Below are 26,099 nucleotides of genomic sequence, written 5' to 3'. Positions count from 1 at the left end.
TTGAGATATTCCTTCCCCCTAGGCCATTACAAGTTATGCATGGTATGTTTGTGCGTATGTTTGGTTTTATAATAGGGGTTTTAGTTGTTTTATTATTAGATTGTCACATGTTGTGTTTATTATTGTTGTTAGCCGCCCCGAGTCTGCGGAGAGGGGCAGCATACAAATCCAATAAATTATTATTATTATTATTATTATTATTATTATTATTATTATCATCATCATCATCATCATCATCATCATCATCATCATCATCACCATCAATAGAGCCCTCCCCATGGATTGCTCCATTTTTTGTTCCCTCTTTGAGCATTTTAGCTCATTCCTGGAATGGGCACAAAAGAAATGGACCAAGTCGGACTCCATAGTCCATTACCTGGATGATTTCATGGTTGCAGGCCCTACCAACATCCCCCAATGTAAGGGAAGCATTCGGGGCGCTTTGTACAGATTTGGGTATCCCCCTTGTGGAGGAAAAGATGGACGGGCCCCTCCCCTGTGATGACCTTCCTTGGTTTTGAGATAGACTCAGTGGTCCAAACACTTCCCCTAGACAAGCTGATTAAGCTGAGGGACAAGATATCAGGAGCGCTAGCATCTAGCAAGGTGGCTTTCAGATAATTGCAGGAAATCTCAGATTTGTTGAACTTTGCCTGTCGGGTGGTGGCTCCAGGCAGGGCTTTCGCCAGGAGGATTTTCTGAGCCATAAAGGGGCTTAAGAAACCCCATCACAGGACCAGGGTCAGTCAGGGAGCAAAAAGGGACCTCGGGGTGCGGTTAAAATTCCTTAACCAGCACAACAGAGCCTCATTTTGGAGGCAGGAACGCCTATTAGAAGCCAAGTTGCTGGTGCATTCCGACGCAGCAGGGGGTGCCGGTTTTGGTGTGGTTTTGGCAAACAGCTGGTGCCACACAGCGTGGCCTAAAGAGTGGCTAGAGAGTGACATTTGTAGGGACTTGACATTCCTTGAGTTTTTCCCCATCATTGTGACAGTGAAAATATGGGGTGAGGATTTTAAGAATAAATCGGTTTTGTTCTGGTGTGAGAACTTAGGCGTGGTGCACGTTATTAACTCTCTGTCGTCTAAGAGCAAGCGTGTGATGCATCTAGTTCGCCTCTTTGTTAGCAGGTGCCTTGAAATCAATGTATTGTTCACGGCCCGACATGTCCCTGGCGTGGAGAACAGCCTGGCTGACACACGGATTAGCCATTTTAAAGCTTTGGTAATATTTTTGTCCATTCAAATCTTCAAGAAGGCATTTGAGAGAGTAGACTTGCTTTCCCTGCAGGCTCTTTCTCTCTCGGTTACAATCCCACATGCTTTTTTTCTGTGTCAGTCCTACCCACATGTTCCCTGGCTCTGTTCTCCTTCCTTCCTTCCTTCCTTCCTTCCTTCATTTCCTTCTTCCTTCTCCTCATTCACATATTTTGGCTTGACAAAGTTAGCAGCGATAAGGAGACGGGAGGGGTGAGAGAGAGAGAGAGAGAGAGGCCAAAACATCTCATTTCACACAATACTTTGCGCCCGACACATTGATAAATTGACAAACCAATGTACAAGGATGGACACACTGACACACCAATACAGAAGCATTGAATCACTGACACACCAATACAAAAGCACTGACACACTGACATTATGACCTGAGCTTCCTGTTTTACATAATTGTTATCTAATAAAGAGAAAAGGCAAAAAAATGATTTTAGATGCTGATGCGAGAGATTTATTCTGGTTCACCCATGTGAAGAGATCAGACGTCACAACGCTGTGTTAGGTCATCAAGTCGATAGTGTTCGTATTTACATGTCACGGGATTTACCACCGAATTGCACCCTGGAAAATCTGCAACTCCACCAAATCTTTGAGGGAGAAAGAAAACGGGAGATGGAGGAAGAGGAAGAAGGCATTTATGTCTTTATTATATCTAAATAATCTACAGAATATTTCTCCCTTTATTATAACCACTACTATGACTCTTGATTCCATCTTTCTTTCTTTCTCTCTCTCTCTCTCTCTCTTTCTTTCTCTTTCTTTCTTTCTTTCCTTTCTTTCTTTCCTTTCTTTCTTTCTCTTTCTTTCTCTCTCTTTCTTTCATTCTCTCTTTCTTTCTTTCTTTCTTTCTTTCTCTTTCTTTCCTTCTCTCTCTCTCTCTCTTTCTTTCTTTCTTTGATTTTTGGGCCGATTAACACAAAGTAAAAAGTCTATCACAACTGCCAAGGCTGGTTAAAACTAGTCTGGTCTTCAAAATGTTAGAGAGATAGATGGAAAAATTTCTCTTTAACAATAGTCTTATCGCTATGGCATAGGGCAGTGATGACGAACGTATGGTGCGGGTGCCACAGGTGGCATGCGGAGCCATATCTGCTGACACGTGAGCTGTTGCCCTAGCTCAGCTCCAATGTGCACGTGTGTGCCGGACAGCTGGTTTTTGGCTCACATAGAAGCTCTGGGAGGGCATTTTTGGCTTCCAGAGAGCCTCCACGGGGATGAGGGAGGGCATTTTTACCCTCCCCTGCTCCAGGGAAGCCTTTGGAGTCTGGGGAGGGTGGGAACATACTGGGCCCACCAGAAGTTGGGAAACAGACTGTTTCCAGCCTGCAGAGGGTCTCCGGGGGTGGGGGAAGCTGTTTTCGCCCTCCCCGGGCATTGAATTATGGGTATGGGTACTCGTGCATGTGTGATAGCGCACACGCATGCTATTTCAGCACCCAAGGGAAAAAAAGGTTCACCATCACTGGCATAGGGTAAGATGGAAACAGTTCACAAATTTGGTTTGAAATACCATGGAAGACCAAGTGAAACTAGTAAGAATCCAATAAATGGTGGTACTTCTGTTGAACCTGAGCTGTACCGGACAAAGGTCTTTTATTAGAATCTCATCTCTCCTGGTTGCTGTCTGTCTTTCTGTCTGTTCTGTCTGTATGTTGGTCTATTTTCTTTTTGTCTTTCTTTCTTTTGTCTGTCTGTCTGTCTGATCCCCCCCCTTTTCCCTTTCTTTCCACCATTACCCACTCCCGTTTTCCTTTCCAAATTGATCTAATATTTACTTTTCTATTCTTCTTGTACATCATATTATAAATTAATGAAACTACGAATATATAAAAATAAATATTTGTGGCTTAATCTGAGAGAGAGCCTGCGAATTAATATATCTGATGGTGGCCTGGAACGTCTTTCTTTCTTTCTTTCTTTCTTTCTTTCTTTCTTTCTTTCTTTCTTTCTTTCTATCTTTCTTTCTTTCTTTCTTACTTACTTACTTGCTTACTTGCTTATTTATTAGATTTGTATGCCGTCCCTCTCCGTAGACTCTTCTTACCTGTCGCAGCACCCCACTCCATCTCTGTCACAATCGCATCTTAAACAATGACCTGTGTTCCACTCGGACCCAAAGAGATGCTTTCTTCCATCATTGCTATCGGTGCATGTTCCTGGGAACACCAATATACATAAGAAGAAAGAATGGAAGAGTTGAAAGTTGATCTGTCAACAGAAGCAACAATTGCCGAGCTGTACTGAGAAACCTACTCATTCTACAAATCTACCATTGGACAAATGGCATTCAATGCAAAGCATTTTATTTTATTGGTTAATCAGTTTTGGAAGGACCCCGGAGGGTTAATACAAAAGGTGTTTTGTGGCCGAGTTAACAGACCTTTAATGAAAACCTGGGCTGAAAAAATTAAGTCAGCAAACATTTCCCTGGCATTTGCTAAACCTTTGCAAGCAGTACAGCAATTATTTTTTTCAAATGTATGAAGAGTTTGATTACCATGTATAAGCTCAGCATTAAAGGGATCCACATAGCATGCTCCTTGACATGTGGCCAGCATGAGAGAGAAGAGGATCAGGCTGAGAAAGATTTTCTGAGAAAGGGAAATAAGCACAGAATAAGCCATCAGAGAACTTAGCGGTTGTTTGAGCAACTGACTGTTCAAAGTTTACTAATTTCCTCTCGATAATGCCATGTTGTCCATGAACTTTAAGAAAAGGCCCCTGGGCTAAGTTGACAGTCTTGTGCAAGTGTGCAGTTCGATCTCTGTTGCACAAGAGGGTCAACTTGGAACATCTCCCTCCCCTCTTGTGCCAGCTGCACACAATCCAGGATACCCCAAGATCTCAACCATTTGTTCAACCACCTAGGAGTCTTCCGGATGGAATAATTTTCAGTCCTTCTCCTCTCCAGAGGCAAAACCCTCCATTGGTATCATTGGGATTGACCCCACAAATGTGCCTCAGCCCCACATCTGTTTCCTACCTTTCTCATCCCTTCTTCCACCTGGGACACTTTGTGGGAGAAAGTGACAATCCTGACTTTATTTATTTATTTATTCATTCATTCATTCATTCATTCATTCATTCATTCATTCATTCATTCATTTATTTATTTATTTATTTATTGGATTTGTATGCCGCCCCTCTCTGGAGACTTCATATGTCCCCCACACCAAATAGTGCATTTCTGCATTTGTGTATCTGTCCGTCCTACTTTTAAACAATTAGAAAATAAACTCTGCTTTTGAGTCCTTGCCAAAATATTAGACACACAACCCCAAATTTAATTCAATAGTTTTGCAAATATTTTGTAGTTTTGAAGAAGCATCTGATGACATCTGATCATCATTTCCTTTTGCCTTCATTGTATCTAAATAATATACAGTATATTTCTTCCACTATTATAACCAAAGTTACTGTATTTTTCAGAGTCTAAAATGGTGGTGGTGGGGAATAGGGGGAAAAACCTAGCTACCAAGTATTTATCTGTCTAGCGTCCTTAGTCTAGTCAGCTTCAGGACATCATATACAGTGTTCCCTCGCTTTTCGCGGGGGATGCGTTCCGAGACCGCCCGCGAAAGTCGAATTTCCGTGAAGTAGAGATGCGGAAATAAATACACTATTTTTGGCTATGAACAGTATCACAAGCCTTCCCTTAACACTTTAAGCCCCTAAATTGCAATTTTCCATTCCCTTAGCAATCATTCAGATTATTATTCACCATGTTTATTTATTAAAGTTTATTTTAAAAAATATTTATTAAAGGCAGATGAAAGTTTGGCAATGACATATGACGTCATCGGACGGGAAAAACCGTGGCATAGGTGAAAAACCCGCAAAGTATTTTTTAATTAATATTTTTGAAAAACCGTGGTATAGACTTTCCACGAAGTTCGAACCCGCGAAAATCGAGGGAACACTGTAATCTGCTCGTTAGGGCTGAAAAAACCTTTTTTGGAGGAAGTAGCAATGAAAACAAGCATTCAAAGATTTAGGGCTGGAAATAAACCTTGGAATAGCAATGAAAAAATACTGCAAACCAGGAAGATCGTTAACACCTTGTTAGGGCTGGGAAAAAAAGCTTTGAAAAACTTAATGTGGAGTATAAGAAGCACCCAAAATTTCAGCTTCTTTTAGGGAGGAAAAGGTGCTGCATCTCCAAAAAGTATGGTATAACTCTCAGGCCTGCTGCGAGAGTGAGACTGTCCCAATGGGTCCATTTCATTCCTCCAGCCTTTCTCTTCTCTCATCCAAGCCAGTTAAAACTCCTCTTCCAAATGAAGAACAAACCGTTTCACTTACCATCTTGGCTTTGGGGAAAGACCAGGAAACTCCGAGTAGGGTGGACGGACCAGGAGCAGCTCTTCTCTCTGAAGTCAACACGGAATCTGCTTCTCCCATTTATACAAAAACCAAGACCGCCCCTTGTGCACTTTTTTTTTAAAAAAATGCTGGGTGAAAGTTTTGTCAGAAGAGCCCCTGCCAGAAGAAAAAATATTTGCTCTTTGTGTAATTTGTGTTTGTTTTTTGTGTGTTTGTTCTGGAGATGTGATAAAGGGAAAGTATTGTGTCATCCTTAGAGCAACATAGCTAGAAAAAAGACCAACTTTTGGTTAGATTGAAGATCTCTGGCAGAATGTGAGATGTTGAATCATCCAGATGTGCCACTTCCTCCCCACCTTCTTCCAAGATGATCCCTATACATTTTGAGGATTGTAATGGACCCAGCAATTGCGTTTCTTATACTTGGAAGTGCGACTTACTCTTATTCCTTTCCATGGATTCCCAAACCAGAATTAGGCATTTTAGAGCTTTGGTAATATCCTCTGAGTTAAAACCAGTCCACCAATTCACGAGTTGGCCCAAAACAACACTGACACACCATTTCCTGTGCTCACCTGTGCAGCTTTGCAGAACGATGTCAGGAACAGATGAACACCCTGAAGAAGGCCAAATGGAAATTCCAGAGATTTTAATTCTTTCCTGCTCTTTATGACCTTTTGGACTAGCAAGGAGAATTATGCAAGCATTGATGTACTGACACACCAATACATAAGCATTGTGTCAGGCCCAAAGTATTGTGTGTTTTGGCTTGACACAGCAGCGATAAGGAGACAGGAGGGGTGAGAGAGAGAGAGGCCAAAACATCTAACTTCACACAATACTTTGTGCCTGACACATTGATAAATTGACCAACCAATGTACAAGGATGGACACACTGACATACCAATTCAGAAGCATTGACACACTGACACACCAATACACAAGTATTTTTAAAAAAATTTTTTTTATTGATTTTTAACAATTTTTATATCACACAACATAAAACAGTGCATAGTGAATTGTGCCCACCACCCCGACACACACACATTCCCTACCACCAAATTGGGGGTGTTTCTTGTATAGTCCACTTGACCCAAGAGCAATATATCTGTTTACATATTATAGAGTGATTCCAATTTATTTCTTGTAGCTTGGTCTCGGATTCTGCTCGTCATATATCATCTTACCTTGTCCCACCGTCCCATCAGTTGTCCCAACTCCGTTTCATTTTCCAAATTTATCCTTTTATCCATAATTTCAAATTGAATATGGTCCACCATGTACCCATACCAATTTTGCATTGTCCATTTTGTCGCATCCTTCCAACCCAAAACTATTACTGCCTGAGCTCTTTCTATTGCTGCTTTTTTTATTTCTCTAAATTCTCTCATCGCATTGCTTTTTACTAATACTGCCATTTCCTTAGTGATTGTCCATTGTATATTTAGCATTCTATTGATATCCTCTTTCACTTTTTGCCAAAATTCCTGCACTATCGGGCATCCCCAAAACATATGCATCAACACTCCTTTGTCTTGACACCCATGCCAACAATTCCCCCTGACATTCTGCTGAAAGTGTGCGAATTGAACGGGAGTAAAATACCACTTATGTAATATTTTCCTTCTCATTTCCCTGATTCTTGTATTTTTAATTTCCCTTATATCTTCTACTATATTTTCCATCTCTTGTACCTCTACTTGTATCTCATTTTGCCACCACTTAGTCAATCCATCAATTGTATCCCCTTCTGACTGCACTAGCAATTTATATATATTGCTTGCTTGTGCCTTTATCCCCTCACTTTTTTCTCTTATTATTTTCTCTAACCCTGTCTCCTCCCTCCATAGTACTTCTTTATTCTCCCTTTCATTAAGATATTTATATATTGCATTTATTTGTAGCCTACAAATAAACCAATACACAAGTATGATACACCGATACACAAGCATTGAAACACTGACACACCAATACACAAGCATTGACACACTGACACACCAAACTGATGCAGGCTACACTTTGCTGTATTGCATGGTTGACATTATGACCTAAGCTTCCTGCTTTACATAATTGTTATCTAATAAAGAGAAAAGGCAAAAAACTGATTTTAGATGCTGATGCGAGAGATTTATTCTGGTTCACCCATGTGACGAGATCAGACGTCACAGCGCTGTGTTAGGTCATCAAGTCGATAGTGTTCGTATTTACATGTCACGGGATTTACCACCGAATTGCACCCTGGAAAAACTGCAACTCCACCAAATCTTTGAGGGAGAAAGAAAATGGGAGATGGAGGAAGAGGAAGAAGGCATTTATGTCTTTATTATATCTAAATAATCTACAGAATATTTCTCCCTTTATTATAACCACTACTATGACTCTTGATTCCATCTTTCTTTCTTTCTTTCTTTCTTTCTTTCTTTCTTTCTTTCTTTCTCTCTCTCTCCTTCTCTCATTGCTCACAGTCACTCATGCCCTCATCACCTCGAGGTTCGACTACTGTAATGCTCTCTACATGGGGCTACCTTTGAAAAGTGTTCGGAAACTTCAGATCGTGCAGAATGCAGCTGCGAGAGCAGTCATGGGCTTACCTAGGTATGCCCGTGTTTCACTATCACTCCGCAGTCTGCACTGGTTGCCGATCAATTTCCGGTCACAATTCAAAGTGTTGGTTATGACCTTTAAAGCCCTTCATGGCATCGGACCAGAATATCTCCGAGACCGCCTTCTGCCGCACGAATCCCAGCGACCGATTAGGTCCCACAGAGTGGGCCTTCTCCGGGTCCCATCAACTAAACAATGTCGGTTGGTGGGTCCCAGGGAAAGAGCCTTCTCTGTGGCGGCACTGGCTCTCTGGAACCAACTCCCCCCGGAGATTAGAACTGCCCCTACTCTTCCTGCCTTCCGTAAACTCCTTAAAACCCACCTTTGCCGTCAGGCATGGGGAAATTAAACATCTCCCCTGGGCACGTTTAATTTATACATGGTATGCTTGTGTGTGTGTCTGTTAGTATATGGGGCTTTTAAATCTTTAAATATTTTAATTAATTGGATTATTATGATTGTTTCACTTGTTGTGAGCAGCTCCGAGTCTTCGGAGAGGGGCGGCATACAAATCCATAATAGATAGATAGATAGATAGATAGATAGATAGATAGATAGATAGATAGATAGATAGATAGATAGATAAATAAAGTATCACAACTGCCAAGGCTGGTTAAAACTAGTCTGGTCTTCAAAATGTTAGAGAGATAGATGGAAAAAATTCTCTTTAACAATAGTCTTATCGCTATGGCATAGGGCAGTGATGACGAATGTACGGTACGGGTGCCACAGGTGGCATGTGGAGCCATATCTGCTGACACGTGAGCTGTTGCCCTAGCTCAGCTCCAATGTGCACGTGTGTGCCGGTCAGCTGGTTTTGGGCTCACATAGAAGCTCTGGAAGGGCATTTTTGGCTTCCAGAGAGCCTCCAGGGGGATGAAGGAGAGCATTTTTACCCTCCCCTGCTCCAGGGAAGCCTTTGGAGTCTGGGGAGGGTGGGAACATACTGGGCCCACCAGAAGTTGGGAAACAGACTGTTTCCAGCCTGCAGAGGGTCTCCGGGGGTGGGGGAAGCTGTTTTTGCCCTCCCCGGGCATTGAATTATGGGTATGGGTACTCGTGCATGTGTGATAGCGCACACGCATGCTATTTCGGCACCCAAGGGAAAAAAAGGTTCACCATCACTGGCATAGGGTAAGATGGAAACAGTTCACAAATTTGGTTTGAAATACCATGGAAGACCAAGTGAAACTAGTAAGAATCCAATAAATGGTGGTACTTCTGTTGAACCTGAGCTGTACCGGACAAAGGTCTTTTATTAGAATCTCATCTCTCCTGGTTGCTGTCTGTCTTTCTGTCTGTTCTGTCTGTATGTTGGTCTATTTTCTTTTTGTCTTTCTTTCTTTTGTCTGTCTGTCTGTCTGATCCCCCCCCCTTTTCCCTTTCTTTCCACCATTACCCACTCCCGTTTTCCTTTCCAAATTGATCTAATATTTACTTTTCTATTCTTCTTGTACATCATATTATAAATTAATGAAACTACGAATATATAAAAATAAATATTTGTGGCTTAATCTCAGAGACAGCCTGTGAATTAATATATCTGATGGTGGCCTGGAACGTCTTTCTTTCTTTCTTTCTTTCTTTCTTTCTTTCTTTCTTTCTTTCTTTCTTTCTTTCTATCTTTCTTGCTTGCTTGCTTGCTTGCTTCCTTCCTTCCTTCCTTCCTTCCTTACTTACTTACTTATTAGATTTGTATGCCGCCCCTCTCCGTAGACTCTTCTTACCTGTCGCAGCACCCCAATCCATCTCTGTCACAATCGCATCTTAAACAATGACCTGTGTTCCACTCGGACCCAAAGAGATGCTTTCTTCCATCATAGCGATCAGTGCATGTTCCTGGGAACACCAATATACATAAGAAGAAAGAATGGAAGAGTTGAAAATTGATCTGTCAACGGAAGCAAAAATTGCCGAGCTGTACTGAGAAACCTACTCATTCTACAAATCTACCATTGGACAAATGGCATTCAATGCAAAGCATTTTATTTTATTGGTTAATCAGTTTTGGGAGGACCCCTGAGGGTTAATACAAAAGGTGTTTTGTGGCCGAGTTAACAGACCTTTAATGAAAACCTGGGCTGTAAAAATTAAGTCAGCAAACATTTCCCTGGCATTTGCTAAACCTTTGCAAGCAGTACAGCGATTACTTTTTTTCAAATGTATGAAGAGTTTGATTACCATGTATAAGCTCAGCATTAAAGGGATCCACATAGCATGCTTCTTGACATGTAGCCAGCATGAGAGAGAGGAGGATCAGGCTGAGAAAGATTTTCTGTGAAAGGAAAATAAGATGAAATAAGCCATCAGAGAACTTAGCGGTTGTTTGAGCAACTGACTGTTCAAAGTTTACTAATTTCCTCTCGATAATGCCCTGTTGTCCATAAACTTTAAGAAAAGGCCCCTGGGCTAAGTTGACAGTCTTGTGCAAGTGTGCAGTTCGATCTCTGTTGCACAAGAGGGCCAACTTGGAACATCTCCCTCCCCTCTTGTGCCAGCTGCACACAATCCAGGATACCCCAAGATCTCAACCATTTGTTCAACCACCTAGGAGTCTTCCGGATGGAATAATTTTCAGTCCTTCTCCTCTCCAGAGGCAAAACCCTCTATTGGTATCATTGGGATTGACCCCACAAATGTGCCTCAGCCCCACATCTGTTCCATCCCCTTTCTCATCCCTTCTTCCACCTGGGACACTTTGTGGGGGAAAGTGACAATCCTGACTTTATTTATTTATTTATTTATTCATTTATTTATTTATTTATTTATTTATTTATTGGATTTGTATGCCGCCCCTCTCTGGAGACTTCATATGTCCTCCACACCAAATAGTGCATTTCTGCATTTGTGTATCTGTCCGTCCTACTTTTAAACAATTAGAAAATAAACTCTGCTTTTGAGTCCTTGCCAAAATATTAGACACACAACCCCAAATTTAATTCAATAGTTTTGCAAATATTTTGTAGTTTTGAAGAAGCATCTGATGACATCTGATCATCATTTCCTTTTGCCTTCATTGTATCTAAATAATATACAGTATATTTCTTCCACTATTATAACCAAAGTTGCTGTATTTTTCAGAGTATAAAATGGCTGGGGGGGGGGGAAATAGGGGGAAAACCTAGCTACCAAGTATTTATCTGTCTAGCGTCCTTAGTCTAGTCAGCTTCAGGACATCATATACAGTGTTCCCTCGCTTTTCGCGGGGGATGCGTTCCGAGACCGCCCGCGAAAGTCGAATTTCCGTGAAGTAGAGATCCGGAAGTAAATACACTATTTTTGGCTATGAACAGTATCACAAGCCTTCCCTTAACACTTTAAACCCCTAAATTGCAATTTTCCATTCCCTTAGCAACCATTCAGATTATTATTCACCGTGTTTATTTATTAAAGTTTATTTTAAAAAATATTTATTAAAGGCAGATGAAAGTTTGGCAATGACATATGACGTCATCGGGCGGGAAAAACCGTGGCATAGGTGAAAAACCCGCAAAGTATTTTTTAATTAATATTTTTGAAAAACCGCGAAAATCGAGGGAACACTGTAACCCGCTCGTTAGGGCTGAAAAAACCTTTTTTGGAGGAAGTAGCAATGAAAACAAGCATTCAAAGATTTAGGGCTGGAAATAAACCTTGGAATAGCAATGAAAAAATACTGCAAACCAGGAAGATCGTTAACACCTTGTTAGGGCTGGGAAAAAAAGCTTTGAAAAACTTAATGTGGAGTATAAGAAGCACCCAAAATTTCAGCTTCTTTTAGGGAGGAAAAGGTGCTGCATCTCCGAAAAGTATGGTATAACTCTCAGGCCTGCTGCGAGAGTGAGACTGTCCCAATGGGTCCATTTCATTCCTCCAGCCTTTCTCTTCTCTCATCCAAGCCAGTTAAAACTTCTCTTCCAAATGAAGAACAAACCGTTTTACTTACCATCTTGGCTTTGGGGAAAGACCAGGAAACTCCGAGTAGGGTGGACGGACCAGGAGCAGCTCTTCTCTCTGAAGTCAACACGGAATCTGCTTCTCCCATTTATACAAAAACCAACACCGCCCCTTGTGCACTTTTTTTAAAAAAAAAAATGCTGAGTGAAAGCTTTGTCAGAAGAGCCCCTGCCAGGAGAAAAAACATTTGCTCTATGTGTAATTTGTGTTTGTTTTTTGTGTGTTTGGTCTGGAGATGTGATAAAGGGAAAGTATTGTGTCATCCTTAGAGCAACATAGCTAGAAAAAAGACCAACTTTTGGTTAGATTGAAGATCTCTGGCAGAATGTGAGATGTTGAATCATCCAGATGTGCCACTTCCTCCCCACCTTCTTCCAAGATGATCCCTATGCATTTTGAGGATTGTAATGGACACAGCAATTGCTTTTCTTATACTTGGAAGTGCGACTTACTCTTATTCCTTTCCATGGATTCCCAAACCAGAATTAGGCATGTTAGAGCTTTGGTAGTATCCTCCGAGTCCTGCTTTTATATGGCTTTCCCTGTCCATTGAAATCTTCAAGAAGGCATTTGACCGAGTAGACTGGCTTTCCCTGCAGGCTCTTTCTCTCTTCGTTACAATCTCACATGGTTTTGTTCTGCATTAGTTTTACCTACATGCTCTCTGGTTCTGCGTGATGGGAACTGCCTACTCTCCTGTGGATTTCCTGCAAATTTCCTCCTCTTTCTGTTAAAGCTGCACAGAGCGCTTTGCACCCATTCTTGGTCTTTGCGGAGACAAAATTCCCACGTTCCAGGAATCCCAACACTCCAAGGCAGTTGATGGCCCAGAGCAATAAGAGGCTTCCATAATTCTCTGCTCCCTTCTTCTGCAGTTCTTTGCACTGGCCACAAATGTTGCTACAAACCGCTTCCTAAGCATCAGACGTTTAATGCTTCTCAAGAACTGCGCATCCAATCTTTTTGTTTTAAGCAAGAGGAATACTGGATTGCAATGGCAGAATTCAAATTATTCAACATTTTCTCTGACCTAATGACTGGCTGGGTAGGTATGGCTGAAGGGTCTGGTGACTGGATGGGCGTGGCCAACTCGACATCACTCATCACACCCAGCCCCGCCTCCCAATCACTCGGCCTTTCCCCAGCTTTGGGCCTGTACGCAACACCTCCCGAAATGAAAGGCTTAACCAACCCTCTGTTTCCTGGTGCAAATGTCACCCCCTACCCCACTCAGGGAAAGCAAAGGGAGAGACCAGCAATGCCCATCGACAAGGAAAGGAAGATATTGGAGGCTGAGCTTATTAAGAAGAAATATATTGTGTCAATAGAGCCAACATTTCACACCTGAGAAGGCAGAGGCAATAAATCCTGTTGACCCCTTTACAATTAAAGTCCATTTGCACCCCAAAAGTAATAACTATAGTATAGAAAGAGAAAGGTTGCCAATACATCTGTATAGACAATTTTCCTATGCTCACTTGTGCACCTTGGCAGAATGATAATGTCCGGATAAGACGGACCTCCAGAAGAATGGCACATGGAAATCTGACATTGAATTCCTAAGTCATAGAAACATAGAAACATAGAAGACTGACGGCAGAAAAAGACCTCATGGTCCATCTCGTCTGCCCTTATACTATTTTCTGTATTTTATCTTAGGATGGATCTGTGTTTTTCCCAGGCATGTTTCAATTAAGTTACTGTGGATTTACCAACCACGTCTGCTGGAAGTTTGTTCCAAGCATCTATGACTCTTTCAGTCAAATAATATTTTCTCCCGTTGCTTCTGATCTTTCCCCCAACTAACCTCAGATTGTGCCCCCTTGTTCTTGGGTTTCACTTTCCTATTAAAAACACTTCCCTCCTGGACCTTATTTAACCCTTTAACATATTTAAATGTTTCGATCATGTCCCCCCTTTTCCTTCTGTCCTCCAGACTATACAGATTGAGTTCATTAAGTCTTTCCTGATACGTTTTATGCTTAAGACCTTCCACCATTCTTGTAGCCCGTCTTTGGACCCGTTCAATTTTGTCAATATCGTTTTATAGGTGAGGTCTCCAGAACTGAACACAGTATTATTCCAAATGTGGTCTCACCAGCGCTCTATATAAGGGGATCACAATCTCCCTCTTCCTGCTTGTTATACCTCTAGCTATGCAGCCACAGAGCTTTTAATTTTTTTCTGCTCTTTATGACCTTTTCAACTAGCAAGAGAAGTATGCAAGCATTGGTACACTGACACACCAATGCTCAAGCATTGACACACTGACATATCAAACTGATACCGGCTGTATCTCATTTTATTGCATGACTGACATTATGACCTGAGCTTCATATTTTACATAATTGTTAATTTAATAAAAAGAAAAGGCAAGAAAAACCATTTTAGATGCTGATGTGAGATATTTATTCAGGTCCATTTACACTTGAGAGATTGATTCCGGTCCATCCGTGTGAAGAGATCAGATACGGCAGCGCTGCGTTGGGTTATCAAGTCGGTAGTGCTCATATTCACATGTCGCACGATTTAGCACCGTATTGCACCCTTCAACACCGCGAGTACCACCATGTCTTTGAAAGGGAGGAGGAGGGGGAGGGAGAAGAAGGAGAAGGAGAAGTAAGAGGAGGAGGAGGAGGAAAAGGAGAAATAGTAGTAGAAGAAGAAGAAAGAGAAGGAGGAGGAGGAGAAGGAGGAGGAGAATAGTAGTAGTAATAGAAGAAAGAGAAGTAGGAGGAAAAGGAGGAGGAGGAGGAGAAGTAGTAGTAGTAATAGTAGGAAAAGTAGTAGTAGTAGAAGAAGGAGAAGTAGTAGTAGAAGGAGAAGTAATAGTAGTAGTAATAGAAGAAAGAGAGGAGGAGGAGGAGTAGAAGAAGGAGAAGGTGTAGTAGTAATAGGAGAAGGAGAAGTAGAAGAAGGAGAAGGAGGAGGAGGAAGAGTAGAAGAAGGAGGAGGAGAAGAAGTAGTAGAAAGAGAAGAGGGAGGAGGAGGAGGAGAAGAAAAAGGAGAAGGAGAGGTTATGCTCAAAGTTTGTATTTATTATATCTAAATAATGTACAAAGTATTTCTCCCTTTATTGCAGCCACAGCTATGACTCTCAGTTTGGCTATGGGAACATGACTCTCCCAAAGAGGTCACCACATTCCTCCAGCCATTCTGGTCCAAATTGAGCAAATCCCCCCCCCCCCAATAGTCATGGCTGCCACCAGCTTCTTCAATTGGAGCTCCAACAGGACATACACACAGCAATTGTGTACCGGCACAATACGGGGGAGTGCCTCCCAGTGTAGAGTTGAAGGTGATACATGACCTGGTCGTGGGGGATTCCACCTGCTTGTACACTGCACAGGCACCATCACACTTTTCACGCCCGCCCGCTGATTATGCGAATGTGCATGTGCGCCTTCCCTCGTGCTCTTTTGCTTTCGTGCAAGTGCATGAAGCAAAAAAAGGGCCGAAAACGGGATGGGGCCGGACGACCGTCTGGTGAAGACGGAACTGGAGCCGTCGCAGGCAAATTGCACGATCAATGGGCCATTATCGGAACGGTGCACCCCACCACGGGCCCTGGTCCTTTGAACAGGGAGTGGGGAAAGCTGACGACATTTCAATAATAATAATAATAATAATAATAATAATAATAATAATAATAATAATTATTATTATTATTATTATTATTATTATTATTATTATTATTATTATTTATTAGATTTGTATGCCACCCCTCTCCGAAGACTCAGAGCAGCTCACAACAACAAAACAGTACAAATCCAATGATTAAAACAATTTAAAACCCTTAATATAAAAAAACAATCATACATCTCATACAAACCATACATAAAATGGAAATGGCACAGGGGAATGCCTGACGACAGAGGTGGGTTTTGAGGAGTTTGCGAAAGGCGAGGAGGGTGGGGGCAGTCCTAATCTCCGGAGGGGAGCTGATGCCAGAGGGTCGGGGCCGCCACAGAGAAGGCTCTTCCCCTGGGCCCTGCCAGATGACATTTTTTTGTCGACGGGACCCGGAGAAGGCCAACTCTGTGGGACCTAACCGGTCACTGGGATTTGTGTGGCAGAAGGGGGTTTCGGTGGTATTCTGGTCTGATGCCATGTAGGACTTGTGTGTCCCACTCTGAAAGCAGATTGAGAAGAGCTTCACGTCGGTCCCTACGTCTGCCTCTACCTAGGATGGAACTCACAACCTCCTAATTGTGAGGCAAGAGCTCTACCTCTAGGCCACAGATGATCTAGGTCACTCTATTCCATAAAGAGGCATTAAATATTTATCCTTCCTTCCTTCCTTCCTTCCTTCCTTCCTTCTTTCCTTCCTTCCTTCCTACCTTCCTTCCTTCCTCCTTTTTCTTTTTCTGTCTGTATTTCTGTCTGTGCCTTTTTTCTTTCTTTCTTTCTTTCTTTCTCTCTCTCTCTTTCTTTCTGTGGCTATCTCTATCTTTCTGTCTTTCTCCTCTGTTTGTGTCTTTCTTTCTTTCTCTCTCTTTCTTTCTTTCTGTGTCTATCTCTGTCTTTCTTTCTGTCTTTATCCTCTGTTTGTTTGTTTGTGTCTTTCTTTGTTTCTTTCTTTCTTCTTCCTGTCTTTAGTCTTTCTGTCTCTCTGTCTGTTTGTCTTTTGTTCTTTCTGTTTGTCTGTCCTTTTTTCTGTCTTTCGTTCTGTCTTTTGTTCTCTCTGTCTTTCTACCTTTCTGTCTGTCTGTCTGTCTGTCTGATCCCCACCCTTTTCCCTTGCTTTACACCATTATCCACTCCCCTTTTTCCTTTCCAAATTGATCTAATATTTGCTTTTCTATTCTTTTGTATGTCATAAATTAATGAAATATGAGTATATAAAAATAATTGTTTGTGGCTTAATCTAAGAGACAACCTGCAAATTAATATATCTGATGTTGGCCCTGAACCTCTTCTTACCTGTGGCAGCACCCATATCCATGTTCGCTACAAGAGCATCTTAAACATTGAGCTGTGTTCCAAGTGGACCCAAGGAGATGCTTTCTTCCATCATATCTATCAGTGCATGTTTCTGGCACCACCAGTTTGCCTAAGAAGAAAGAATGGAAGAGTTGAAATTTGACCCTGTCAACAGAATCCAGAACTGTCGATCTACTCATTCTACAAATCAACCATTGGACAAATGTGACTGGTATACAAATTCACTGCATTCGATGCAAAGCATTTTATTTTAGTGATCAATCAGTTTTGGAAGGAAACCTGATGATCAAACAACTTCCACATTAGCGCAAAAGGTGTTTTGTGGCCCAGTTAACAGACCTTTAATGAAAACCTGGGCTGCAAAAATTAAGCCAGCAACATTTCCCTGGCATTTCCTAAACCTTTGCAAGCAGTACAGCAATGATTTCTCCAAATGTTTAAAGAGTTTGATTACCATCTATAAACTCCGCCTCATTGGGAATCACCATGCATGCTCCTTGGCATGTAGCCAGCATGAGAGAGAAGAGGATCAGGCTGAGAAAGATTTTCTGAGAAAGGAAAATAAGATGAAATAAACCATCAGAGAACTTAGCGGTTGTTTGAGCAACTGACTGTTCAAAGTTTACTCATTTCCTCTCCAATAATGCCATGTCGTCCATGAACTTTAGAAGAGCCCTCTGGGTTAAGTTGCCAGTCTTGTGCAAGTGTGCAGTTGGATCTCTGTTGCACAAGAGGGTCAGCCTGGAACATCTCCCTCTTCTCTTGGTGCCAGCTTCACACAATGCAGGATAGCCCAAGATCTCAACCGTTTGTTCATCCACCTAGTAGTCCTCCAAATGGGATAATTTTCAGTCCTGGGCTCCTCTAAATATGCCCATGTTACACCAACACTCCGCAGTCTGCATTGGTTGCCGATCAGTTTCCGGTCACAATTCAAAGTGTTGGTTATGACCTATAAAGCCCTTCATGGCACCGGACCAGATTACCTCAGGGACCACCTTCTGCCGCACGAATCCCAGCGGCCAGTTAGGTCCCACAGAGTGGGTCTTCTCCGGGTCCCGCCAACCAAACAATGTCGTTTGGCGAGACACAGGGGAAGAGCCTTCTCTGTGGCAGCCCTGACCCTCTGGAACCAACTCCCCCCAGAGATTAGAATTGCCCCCACCCTCCTTGCCTTTTGTAAACTACTTGAAACCCACCTCTGCCACCAGGCATGGGGGAATTAAGATTTCTTCTCCCCCTAGGCCGTTACAATTTATGCATGGTATGTTTGTATGTGTGTTTGGTTTTCTATATTAAGGGGTTTTAATTTGGTTTTAGTATTGGATTATTATTATATATTGTCTATGATTGCTGTTAGCCGCCCCGAGTTTTCGGAGAGGGGCGGCATATAAATCCAATAAAACTAAACTAAACTAAACCTTCCCCCCTCCGGAGGCAAAATGATGATGATGATGATGATGATGATGATGATGATGATGATGATGATGATAATAATAATAATAATAATAATAATAATAATAATAATAATTTATTAGACTTGTATGCCACCCCTCTCCGAAAACCCTCCATTTGTATCATTGGAATTGACCCTACAGATGTGCCTCAGCCCCACATCCGTTTCACCCTCTTTTAAAGTGATGAAAAGGTGCATCTTATACTCCAAAAAATACGGTATAGCTCTCGGTTCTACTGCGAGAGTGTGACTGTCCCAATGGGTCCATTTCATTCCTCCAGCCTTTCTCTTCTCACATCCAAGTCAGTTAAAACTCCCCTTGCAAGTGAAGAACAAACCGTTTAACTTACCATCTTGGCTTTGGGGAAAGACCAGGAAACTCCGAGTAGGGTGGAAGGACCAGGAGCAGCTCTTCTCTCTGAGGTCGGCACGGAATCTGCTCCTCCCATTTATACAAAAACCAAGACCTCCCCTTGGGCACTTTTTTTTAAAAAAAATTGCTGAGTGAAAGTTTTGTCAGAAGAGCCCCTGCCAGAAGGAAAACATTTGCTTTGTGTCTAATTTGTGTTTGTTTGTTTTTTGTGTTTGTTCTGGAGATGTGATAAAGGGAAAGTATTGTGTCATCTTTAGAACTGGGCTAGAAAAAGACCAAATTATGGTGAGATTGAAAACCTCTGGCAGAATGTGAGGAGTTGAACCAGCCAGATGTGCAGCTTCCTCCCCACCTTCTCCCAAGATAAGCCCAGTACCATAAGGCTGGGGAACTCTGCAACATAGCTGCCACCTCTAGCAGCACAGGCAGGGCCATTGTAATGCAGCTGGGAGGCAGGTACATCGGCCCTCGGGAACCAACTCCCCCCGGAGATTAGGGGTGCCCCCACCTTCCTGGCCTCTCGTAAACTTCTGAAAACTCATCTATGTCACCAGGCATGGGGAATTAATACACCCCTTAGCAAGTATAATTTATGTATGGTTTGTTTGAGCTGCATGATTGTTTTTATAAGGGTTTTTAAAATTGTTTTTAACTATTGGATTTGTATAATGTATATTGTCCTGTTGTGAGCTGCTCTGAAAGGCGGCATACAAATCTAATTAATAATAATAATAATAATTATTATTATTATTATTATTATTATTAATCAGCAATAAGCCCAATGGAACCCCTTAGTCCAACTTCAAGAGAAGAGAATCACACCCAACAATCTTTGGGGCAGGAGACCCTGCAAAGAAGAAGACTGCTGCGGGCAAGAATTGCCATTCCTCCACCCCTTCCCTGGGGTCACGGCTGATGCAGTACAGTGGTCCCTCTACTTACGAACTTAATTCATTCTGTGACCAGGTTCTTAAGTAGAAAAGTTTGAAAGAAGAAGCAGTTTTTCCCATAGGAATCAATGTAAAAGCAAATAAGGCGTGCGATTGGGGAAACCACAGGGAGGGTGGAGGCCCTGTTTCTTCCCAGGAGATTCTTAGAGAGGCCCCACAGAGGCTTCTCCCGGCCTTTTCTGGCCTTGTTTCCTTCCAGGAGATTCCTACAGAGGCCACACATAGGTTTCTTCCTGCCTTTTACGGCCATGTTTCCTCCATGGAGATTCCTAGAGCGGCCCCACAGAGGCTTCTCCCCACCTTTTCCGGCCCGGTTTCCTCCCAGGAAATTCTTAGAGAGGCCCCACTGAGGCTTCTCCCCGACTTTTCTGGCCCTGTTTCCTCCCAGGAAATTCTTAGAGAGGCCCCACTGAGGCTTCTCCCCGACTTTTCCGGCCCTGTTTCCTCCCAGGAGATTCCTAGAGAGGCCTCACGGCGGCTTCTCCCCGCCTTTTCCGGTTACAGTTTCAGAGGCTCAGGTTTATAAGTGGAAAATGGTTCTTGAGAAGAAGCAAAATAATCTTGAACACCCAGTTCTTATCTAGAAAGGTTCGTAAGTAGAGGCGTTCTCAGGTAGAGGTACCACTGTACTTGAAACCTGTCTGGACACATCTCTGAGAGGGGGACACCTCCTTCCTGGCCCAGCCAGGTCTCAGTTATACACACCAATGCGCAAGCATTGATACCATGACACACCAAACTGATGCTGGCGGTAACTTGCCATCCTGCAGGGCTGACATTATGACCTGAGCTTCATGCTTCATATAATTGTTATTTAATCAAAAGAAAAGGCCAGAGAAACGATTTTAGATGCTGGAGAGATTTATTCAAGTTCACCTACAAGAGAGATTGATCCAGGTTCATCCGTGGGAAGGGATCAAACATTGCAGCGCTGCGTTGGGTCATCAAATCTATAGTGTTCATATTCACATGTCACGGGATTTCGCACCGTACGGCACCCTTCAACAATGGTAAGGTTACCATATCTTTGAGGGGGGGGAAAGGGAGGAGGAGGAAGAGGAGGAGGAAGAAGAGGAAGCGGAGGAGGAGGAGAGGAGGAGGAAGATGAGGAAGCAGAGGAGGAAGAGGAGGAGGAGAAGAGGAGGAAGAGGAAGAGGAGGAAGAGGAAGAGGAGGAAGAAGAGGAACCAGAGGAGGAGAAGAGGAGGAGGAAGAGGAGGAGGAGGAAGAAGAGGAACCAGAGGAGGAGAAGAGGAGGAGGAAGAGGAGGAGGAGGAAGAAGAGGAACCAGAGGAGGAGAAGAGGAGGAGGAGGAAGAGGAGGAAGAAGAAGAAGAAGGAGAGGTTATGCTCAAAGTTTGTATTTATTATATTTACATAATGTACAAAGTATTTCTCCCTTTATTGCAGCCACAGCTATGACTCTCAGTTTGGCTATGAGAGCATGACTCTCCCAAAGGGGTCACCACATTCCTCCAGCCATTCTGGTCCAAATTGAGCAACCCCCCCCCCCCCATAGCCAGGGCTGCCACCCGCTTCTTCAACAGGAGCTGTGAGTTTAAGAAGACCCCCCCCCCCCCGACCCAAATTGTGTACCAGCTCAATCTGACGGAGTGCCCCCCAGTGTAGAGTCAAAGGTGATACATGATCAGGGGCAGGTTCCACTTGCTGCCTATCTGTGCGCTGTGTCATCACATTTTGCATGCGTGCCGTCTCTCTACGCGAATGTATTTGCACGCTTCCCCTCACACGATTTTGCTTCTGTGCATGATGCGCAGGAAGCAAAAACAATGACCAAAATCTCGTGCACACGAATGTCCCCTTGTGGGAATTTGCTTCTGCGCATACACAGGAAGTGAAAAAAAAAAGGAGGGCCTAATTTTTTTTTTAAAGAGGTGGCGCCATGCGATGGACTGGTGAAGATAGCACTGGAGCCAAATTGCACAATCGGCAGGCAGCTACAATTGCACAGCCGGCACGCACCCCACCACACCAATATGAACCCACCATTGGCCCTGGTGCTTTGAGTGGGGGGGGGGGGCAAACTGATGAGATTTCAATGCTGTGTCCCACTCTGAAAACAGACTGAAAAAAAGTTGGGGTAATTTGCTTCAAATTGGTCCTTTTGTGCACTTTCAACCATCTTTTTCCACAAGAGAAGATTGGAGGCTGCATGAAAGTTGACAGTTGGTCTAAGGATGGTCTCTTAAGACAGAAGGGGGTTCCACCCTATGTTAACAGAGTCTGATTATCTCTTTTTTTCTTTTCCTTCCTTCCTTTCTTTCTTTCTTTCTTTCTGTCTCTTTCATTATTTCATCTTTCTTTCTGTGTCTGCCCTTTCTTCTCTCTCTCTCTCTCTCTCTCTTTCTCTTCCTTCCTTCCTGAATATGTGCTACCTCCAATAAATTCCTGTGACATATAGAAATGGCTAGTTTCTATTATTATTTATTTGTTTGTTTGTTTATTTGTTTATTTGTTTATTTGTTTATTTGTTTATTTGTTTATTGATTTGATTTGATTTGATTTGATTTGATTTGAATGCCGCCCCTCTCCGGAGACTCGGGGCGGCTAACAACAGTAATAAAACAATGTACAATAATAATCCAATAAATACTAAAAATGATTTAAAAACCCATTAATATAAAAAACCAAACATACACACAAACATACCACACATGAAATTGTAAAGGCCTAGGGGGAAAGAGTATCTCAATTCCCCCATGCTTGGCGGCAGAGGTGGGTTTTAAGGAGCTTACGAAAGGCAAGGAGGGTGGGGGCAATTCTAATCTCTGGGGGGAGTTGGTTCCAGAGGGCCGGGGCCGCCACAGAGAAGGCTCTTCCCCTGGGTCCCGACAAGCGGCATTGTTTAGTTGACGGGACCCGGAGAAGACCCACTCTGTGGGACCTAACCGGTCGCTGGGATTCGTGCAGCAGAAGGCGGTCCCTGAGATATTATGGAAAAGTAAAAACTTGAGAGTAGATTTTAAAGCCTTATTTTACTGAACCAAACGAGTCTAGATATTAATACCTCCTTCTGCCTCTTTCCCCTTGCTTTCCCCCATTATCCACTTCCATTTTTCTTTTCAAAATTGATCTAATATTTCCTTTTCTATTCTTTTTCTATATCATATTATAAATATAAAATATAAAAAATTAAATGCTTGTGGCTTAACCTAAGCGAAAACATGGGCAAATTAATATAGGTGAGGCTTGCTTGGAACCTCTTCCTACCTGTCGCAGCATAACAATCCATTATTGCCACACTCGCATCTTTCACATTGAGGTGTGTTCCAAGTGGACCCAATGAGATGCTTTCTTCCATCATAGTCATCAGCGCATGTATCTGGCGGAGAATGGGAAAAAATGGAAGAATTGAAACAAAATCCACAGCTGCCGAGCTCTGTACTGAGAAACCTGCTCATTCTACAAATCTACTATTGGATAAACTTTATCTAGGATACAAATTCTCTGCATTCGATGCAAATCATTTTATTTTATTGATTGATCAGTTTTGGAAGGACCCCTGATGATCAAACAACTTCAACATTAATACAAAAGGTATTTTGTGGCCCAGTTAAGAGGCCTTTAATGAAAACCTGCACTGTAAAAATTCAGCAGGCAACATTTCCCTGGCATTTGCTAAACCTTTACAAGCAGTGATGATTTCTTCAAATGTATAAAGAGTTTGGTTACCATCATAAGGTGCAGGTGCATAGGGACCCACAAAGCATGCTGCTTGACATGTGGTCAGCATGAGAGAGAAGAGGATCAGGCTGAGAAAGATTTTCTGAGAAAGGAAAACAAGAACAAAATAAGCCATCAGAGAACTTAGCGGTTGTTTGACCAACTGACTGTCCAAAGTTTACTAAATTTCCTCTCCGATGATACCATGTTGTCCATGAACTTTAGGAAAAATGCTCTGGGCTAAGTTGACAGTCTTGTGCAAGTGTGCAGTTCAATCTCTGTTGCACAAGAGTCAACTTGGAACATCTCCCTCCCCTCTTTTGTGCCAGCTGCACACAATCCAGGATAGCCCAAGATCTCAACCGTTTGTTCATCCACCTAGTAATCCTCCAAATGGGATAATTTCCAGTCCTTCCCCCCTCCGGAGGCAAAACCCTCCATTGGTATCATTGGGATTGACCCCCACCGATGTGCCTCAGGGTCACCTCAGTTTCTTCCCCTTTCTCATGCCTTCTTCCATCTATCTGTCAAACTTTCAAACAACTAGAAAATAAACTCCTTGCGCAAAACTTAGATCAGCAACGTCTTGGTTTTAACTTTAACTCACACATCCCCAAATGTAATTCATTGCTTTTTCAAACAGTTCTGTTTGTCTTATCTCTATTTTGGAGTTTTGAAGAAGCATCTGATGACATCTGATCATCATTTCTTTTTGCCTTTACTGCATCTAAATAATGTACAGAGTATTTCTTCCACTATTATCACCACAGTTACCATATTGTTCGGGAATGCACCAGAGTATAGGATGCAAAATATATGGAGTCTATGGAGAGGGGCGGCATACAAATCTAATTTCATTCCTCCAGCCATTCTGTTCTCATGTCCAAGCCAGTTAAAACTCCTCTTGCAAATGAAGAACAATCCATTTAACTTACCATGTTGGCTTTGGGGGAGACCCAGGAAACTCTTGGTAGGATGGACAGACCAGGAGCAGCTCTTCTCTCTGAGGTCGGCACCGAATCTTCTCCTCCCATTTATAGAAAAACTAAGACCGCCCCTTTTGCACTTAAAAAAAATGCTGAGTAAAAGTTTTGTTAGAAGAAGAACATTTGATTAATTTGTATTTGGTTTTTTTGTGTTTGTTTTGGAGATGTGATACAGCAAAAGTATTGTGTCAGCTTTAGAACAACAGGGCTAGAAAAAGACCAAATTATGGTGAGATTGAAAACCTCTGGCAGAATGTGAGAAGTTGAAGCAGCCAGATGTGCAGCTTCCTCCCCACCTTCTCCCAAGATGAGCCCTACCCATTTTGAGGATTGTAACCATCCTACATAATAATAATAATAATAATAATAATAATAATAATAATAATAATTTATTAAATTTGTATGTCGCCTCTCTCCATGGACTCGGAAGGGCTTTGGTTTTCCTATACTTGGAAGTGGGACTTACTCTTATTTACTTAATCCATGGACTCCCAAACCATAGTTAGGCATTTTAGAGCTTTGGTAATATCCTCTCTGCCTTTATGTGGTTTTCCCTGCATCCGTTTTGCCTGTCTATTGAAATCTTCAAGAAGGCATTTGACAGAGTAAACTTGCTTCCCCTGCAGGCTCTTTCTCTCTTGCTTACAATCTCACCTGGTTTTGTTCTGCATGAGTCCTACCCACATTCTCTCTGATTCTGCTCGAGGGGAACTGCCTACTCTCCCGTGGAGTTCATGCAAATTTCCTTTTCTTTCTGTTAAAGGTGCACAGAGCGCTTTGCACCCATTCTTGGTCTTTGTTGAGACAAAATTTCCATTTTCCAGGAATTCCAATACTCCAAGGCAGTTGATGGCCCAGAGCAGCAAGAGGCTTCCATAATTCTCTGCTCCCTTCTTGTGCAATTCTTTGCACTGGTCACAAATGTTGCTGCAAACTGCTTCCAAAGCATCAGGCGTTTAATGCTTCTCAAGAAATGTGCATCCAATCTTTTTGTTTTAAGCGACAGGAATACTTGATTGCAGTGACGGGATTCGAATTATTTAACAACATTTTCTCTGACCGAATGACTGGCTGCGTGGGTGTGGCTGAGGGAGTCTGGTGACTGGGTGGGCGTGGCCAACTTGACATCACTCATCACTTCCAGCTCCGCCTCCCGATCACTCTGCCTTTCTCCAGGCCTGGGGCCTGTACGCAACACCTCCCAAAATGAAAGGCTTAAGCAACCCTCCGCTTCCTGGTGCAAATGTCCTCCCCCCACCAGTGAAAGGATGGGGAGAGACCAGCAAAGCCTTCTGCTCCCATCACCAAGGAAAGGAAGATATTGGAGGCTGAGCTTATTAAGAAGCAATATATTGTATCAATAGAGCCAACATTTCACATCTGAGGAGGCAGAGGCAATAAATCCCATTGACTCCTGTACAATTAAAGCCCATTTGCACCCCAAAAATAATACATGCATAACAGAAAGAGAAAGATTGCTTAACCAAACCTTCATTTCCTGGTGCAAATGTTCTCCAGAAAATTCTGAACCCTTTCCTTCCTTCCTTCCTTCCTTCCTTCCTTCCTTCCTT

General features: G+C 42.6%; 3 protein-coding genes and 1 long non-coding RNA gene across 4 annotated transcripts; all 4 read right to left on the bottom strand.

Annotated features, from left to right (window-relative positions):
• Positions 1–1,699: 1,699 nt before the first annotated feature.
• LOC139175017 (small serum protein 2-like) lies at positions 1,700–5,648 on the bottom strand. The gene is made up of 4 exons (XM_070765812.1): positions 5,577–5,648; positions 3,772–3,865; positions 3,319–3,430; positions 1,700–1,861 (listed from the first exon to the last, which is right to left on the bottom strand). The coding sequence occupies exons 1-4, from the start codon at positions 5,577–5,579 to the stop codon at positions 1,753–1,755; spliced, it is 318 nt and encodes a 105-aa protein (XP_070621913.1). The 5' UTR covers positions 5,580–5,648; the 3' UTR covers positions 1,700–1,752.
• Positions 5,649–7,702: 2,054 nt separating this feature from the next.
• On the bottom strand, positions 7,703–12,207 carry LOC139174757 (uncharacterized). The gene is made up of 4 exons (XR_011560420.1): positions 12,127–12,207; positions 10,383–10,476; positions 9,929–10,040; positions 7,703–7,861 (listed from the first exon to the last, which is right to left on the bottom strand). It is a non-coding gene; the product is annotated as an uncharacterized lncRNA (long non-coding RNA).
• A 2,315-nt stretch (positions 12,208–14,522) lies between these two features.
• On the bottom strand, positions 14,523–18,979 carry LOC139174756 (small serum protein 5-like). The gene is made up of 4 exons (XM_070765303.1): positions 18,888–18,979; positions 17,536–17,629; positions 17,061–17,190; positions 14,523–14,710 (listed from the first exon to the last, which is right to left on the bottom strand). The coding sequence occupies exons 1-4, from the start codon at positions 18,888–18,890 to the stop codon at positions 14,602–14,604; spliced, it is 336 nt and encodes a 111-aa protein (XP_070621404.1). The 5' UTR covers positions 18,891–18,979; the 3' UTR covers positions 14,523–14,601.
• Positions 18,980–20,703: 1,724 nt separating this feature from the next.
• Positions 20,704–24,591, bottom strand: LOC139175013 (small serum protein 2-like). The gene is made up of 4 exons (XM_070765809.1): positions 24,478–24,591; positions 23,552–23,645; positions 23,090–23,201; positions 20,704–20,885 (listed from the first exon to the last, which is right to left on the bottom strand). Exons 1-4 carry the CDS (start codon positions 24,574–24,576, stop codon positions 20,777–20,779), a joined length of 414 nt encoding a protein of 137 aa, XP_070621910.1. The 5' UTR covers positions 24,577–24,591; the 3' UTR covers positions 20,704–20,776.
• Positions 24,592–26,099: the final 1,508 nt, after the last annotated feature.

The sequence above is a fragment of the Erythrolamprus reginae genome, chromosome 12 (genome assembly GCF_031021105.1).
Source record: "Erythrolamprus reginae isolate rEryReg1 chromosome 12, rEryReg1.hap1, whole genome shotgun sequence".
Lineage (NCBI taxonomy): Eukaryota > Metazoa > Chordata > Lepidosauria > Squamata > Dipsadidae > Erythrolamprus > Erythrolamprus reginae.
The sequence above is the reverse complement of the archived record's forward strand: the minus strand, read 5'-3'. Positions and strand labels throughout refer to the sequence as shown.

Excerpts from the sequence above, each read along its gene's own strand:
- LOC139174756 (XM_070765303.1), bottom strand. Across the intron at positions 17,191-17,535 it reads TGAGGCGGAGTTTATAGATG|GCAAACTGGTGGTGCCAGAA; the intron begins GTAATCAAACTC and ends CTTTCTTCTTAG. Across the intron at positions 14,711-17,060 it reads GGATATGGGTGCTGCCACAG|ACATGGTGGTACTCGCGGTG; the intron begins GTAAGAAGAGGT and ends TCCCTTTCAAAG.
- LOC139175013 (XM_070765809.1), bottom strand. The coding sequence starts at position 24,576 with ATGGGAGGAGAAGATTCGGTGCCGACCTCAGAGAGAAGAGCTGCTCCT. Across the intron at positions 23,646-24,477 it reads TCTCCCCCAAAGCCAACATG|AAAATCTTTCTCAGCCTGAT; the intron begins GTAAGTTAAATG and ends TTCCTTTCTCAG. Across the intron at positions 23,202-23,551 it reads TGCACCTGCACCTTATGATG|ATACATGCGCTGATGACTAT; the intron begins GTAACCAAACTC and ends ATTCTCCGCCAG.
- LOC139175017 (XM_070765812.1), bottom strand. Across the intron at positions 3,431-3,771 it reads TAATGCTGAGCTTATACATG|GAACATGCACCGATAGCAAT; the intron begins GTAATCAAACTC and ends TGGTGTTCCCAG. Across the intron at positions 1,862-3,318 it reads GGAGTGGGGTGCTGCGACAG|ATTTGGTGGAGTTGCAGATT; the intron begins GTAAGAAGAGTC and ends TCTCCCTCAAAG.